This window comes from Mercenaria mercenaria, chromosome 9, assembly GCF_021730395.1.
Source record: "Mercenaria mercenaria strain notata chromosome 9, MADL_Memer_1, whole genome shotgun sequence".
Taxonomy (NCBI): domain Eukaryota; kingdom Metazoa; phylum Mollusca; class Bivalvia; order Venerida; family Veneridae; genus Mercenaria; species Mercenaria mercenaria.
The window spans coordinates 35443823-35447062 of NC_069369.1; the positions used below are offsets into that span (position 1 = coordinate 35443823).

Below are 3240 nucleotides of genomic sequence, written 5' to 3' on the forward strand. Positions count from 1 at the left end.
GTTTAGAGAACGAGAATATTAATAATTCAATACATTTTTCAAATAAACGACAATTTCCAAAAATAAGAACCCTAATTTGAAATACAATTTGAAATAATGCATAAAGGCATTTTTTAAGAAAAATATCTAAATAATGAGGGCGAGTAAAAAAAAATAATTATACGAAATGGACTGAAATGGTTTCACATTTAATGCGAATCGAGCTGTTTAAACGAAATGAATCTAAGAGAATTTCTAATATACTAGTTTTCAGATAATTTTATTTCATATAACATAATATATGTTTGACTATATATAATAAATAGATTGTATTTATTCAAAATGAATATTCTTCCAGTAGCCTATCAGTTTTTTTATTCCTGATTATCTTAAGCGGTACTTAGGCCTCGAGATCTGGTCTCTGGCAGCAGATCTTTCACAGGTTTAACTACATGCTATGTGCTATTACATTGTCTTTTATTTTACATCTTTCCTACTATATGTTTTAACTGTTTATCCTTGTTATATATAGTCGGTTAAAAAGCGCTTGCCGCATATGATATACTGTTTTTCTGTCTTGTCAACTTAAAATGATATAATTTATCTTATCTTATCTTATAACATAAATATCATATTTTATCATGCAACTACTATGCAAAGTGCCTGATATCACTTGCCTGATATTTCATTTTGATATCAGGTCATTGACCTGATATCAAAATTAAGCTCCTCCCATATTGATGGACTAGTTTTTACATCAGTTTCCTTCCAGATTGAATTTTATTACAGAGTCTAGTTTCGATGTTGCACAACTTTTTTTTCTAAATAGATTCTGTAATCTTAACAAATTTCCTTGAATTGGTTGTCTCTAATTTTATCACACAGACAATAGCACTGAATGACGTCATTGTGAAACGTTCATCATGACATCACAATGTTGACATGGATCGATTCTCGGAATTTACAACACAGTACACTTGACAATATATGATATACTTATTCTTGATTTATGTCTTATTTAAGGCATGCACATTTTATCAAGTATTAGCTAAAGTATTTGTGTTAATTATTATTCTTGAATCAGTTAATTATATTTTGATGAAGAAATTCCAGTACTCAGACCAAACATTTACCTAGTGTAATTTTCGGCAGTGTCTCACTGCCTTCTTCAGCACTGACTGACCGGTTATGGTAGGTCACGTGACGTAGGAAGGTCACGTGATCGGAGGAGAGGTCCGTAAACGGGGGGAAGCTCCAGGCCCTCGTCTCGATTGAGCGATGGTCTCCGCTGTTTTATTTCTATAGCCTCTTTGACTTTGCGTTTGATAAGTCCACTTTCACTTGTCAGAATCTTAGTGTTTTCAGATTTGATGGTATGTCCGGTGTTTTGACAATGTTCATGTATGGCTGAATTTGTTCTGGTCACATGCTCTTTAAGTCTAGTCTCAAATGTTCTGGCAGTTTCCCCGATGTAATCTTCTTTGCAGTTTTCACATTTCACATGGTATATAATTCCACATTTTTTTCAGTTTATCGGTTTGATCTTTCACCCGAGTGACCTGACTCCTTATCGAGTTGTATGGTTTGTGGAACATGTTCACTCCGTGGTTCTTAAACACCCTCACCAGAACTTCCGAAGTTCCACGAATATAGGGCATACCCACGTTTACTCTTCTTTCCTTTGTCGCACTATTTTGAGTCTTGTCCTGTTGAGATTTTTTGTTGGGAAGCTGAAAAATCCACTCAGGGTATCCATTCGCACGTAACGCTGTTTTTACGTGTTCAATTTCCTTCTTCTTGTCTGATTCGTTAGTCACAAGTGTGTTGGCCCTGTGTAACAAGGTTCTTACCACTGACCTTTTGTGTTCCAAGTGGTGGTTTGAATTGAAATTAAGATATTGGTCAGTATGTGTGGGCTTTCTGTAAACTGTTACTCTTGTTGAGCCATCGTCCTCTACATGAATACAAGTATCTAAAAATGGTATCTTCCCATCCTCTTCTTGTTCTGAAGTGAACTTTATGTGCGGGTCTATGGAGTTCAGATGTTCCGTGAACTGGTCAATGTCATACTCATGTATCTTTGTCATGGTATCATCAACATATCTTATCCACAGTGATGGAGGGGGGGGGGGGGGGGTCTTGGCTCGGTCTAGTGCCTGGCGTTCAAAGAACTCCATGTACAGATTAGCAACTAAAGGGGAGACTGGAGACCCCATGGCCGCTCCCTGTTTCTGTTGGTAGTATTTGCCTTGGTATACAAAGTACGTACTTGTAAGACAAAGTTCTAAAAGTTCACTGACCTGATCAACATTGAGTTCGCATCTGTCATTCAAGTTCTTATCTTTCTCTAGTCTCATTCTAATGATTTCAAGTGCCTTTTCTACAGGTATACTGGTAAAAAGTGCAGAAACGTCATATGATACTAATTTCTGTCCCGGTGGTACCTCTAGTCCCTGAATTTTCTGCACAAAATTAACACTATTGATAATGTGGTGCTGTGTTTTACCTGCCAATGGACCGATTACTGACGCTAGGTACTTAGCAGTGTCATACATTACACTTCCATTGCTTGAGACAATCGGTCGCAGTGGGGCATCCTTTTTGTGTATTTTTGGGAGACCATAGAGTTTGGGAACATTTTCAGATGTTGGATAGAGTCTGTTGTACAGTTTGTCAGATATGGAGGAATCTTTTTTCCAATTTTTCCGATCACGTGACCTTCCTACGTCACGTGACCTACCATAACCGGTCAGTCAGTGCTGAAGAAGGCAGTGAGACACTACCGAAAATTACACTAGGTAAATGTTTGCTCTGAGTACTGGAATTTCTTCATCAAAATGTTAAATCCAGAGCATAGGAACAATATAATCAGTTGCAGTTAATTATGATTTTTGGACCAGTGTAAATTTAGTGATTTAAAAAACTATAAAGTCTGGAACTGGAAGTGAAATTTTCAGCGCTTTGGACATGTAGTTGTCTGAGTCAAATATTTCATGATAGATCTATGGAAATAAAGCATGTTCTGGTTTATTCAAGAGGATGATTTTTTTATTTTTACGCAGGTAAGAGTTTATTTCATTGTTATTTTTTTACAAGAATATCAGAAAGTCAAAAGCATTGTCGGAGTTGAATTCAATATGACTGCCGTATTGTTTCGTTCAGAAGTTTCAGGGGCGGATGGATTTTCAAATCCGTAAAATATAAATTTAATTTTTTGCTTCAGAAGACATTTTTTACGAAATAAGAGATGAAGACATATGT

The 3240-nt window shown here is 36.2% G+C and overlaps 1 protein-coding gene across 1 annotated transcript; it reads right to left on the minus strand.

The window, feature by feature from the left end:
- Nucleotides 1-1469: 1469 nt before the first annotated feature.
- Nucleotides 1470-2534, minus strand: LOC128559257 (uncharacterized). Its single transcript, XM_053550505.1, has one exon. The coding sequence runs from the start codon at nucleotides 2532-2534 to the stop codon at nucleotides 1470-1472; it is 1065 nt and encodes a 354-aa protein (XP_053406480.1).
- Between the last annotated feature and the right edge of the window lie 706 nt (nucleotides 2535-3240).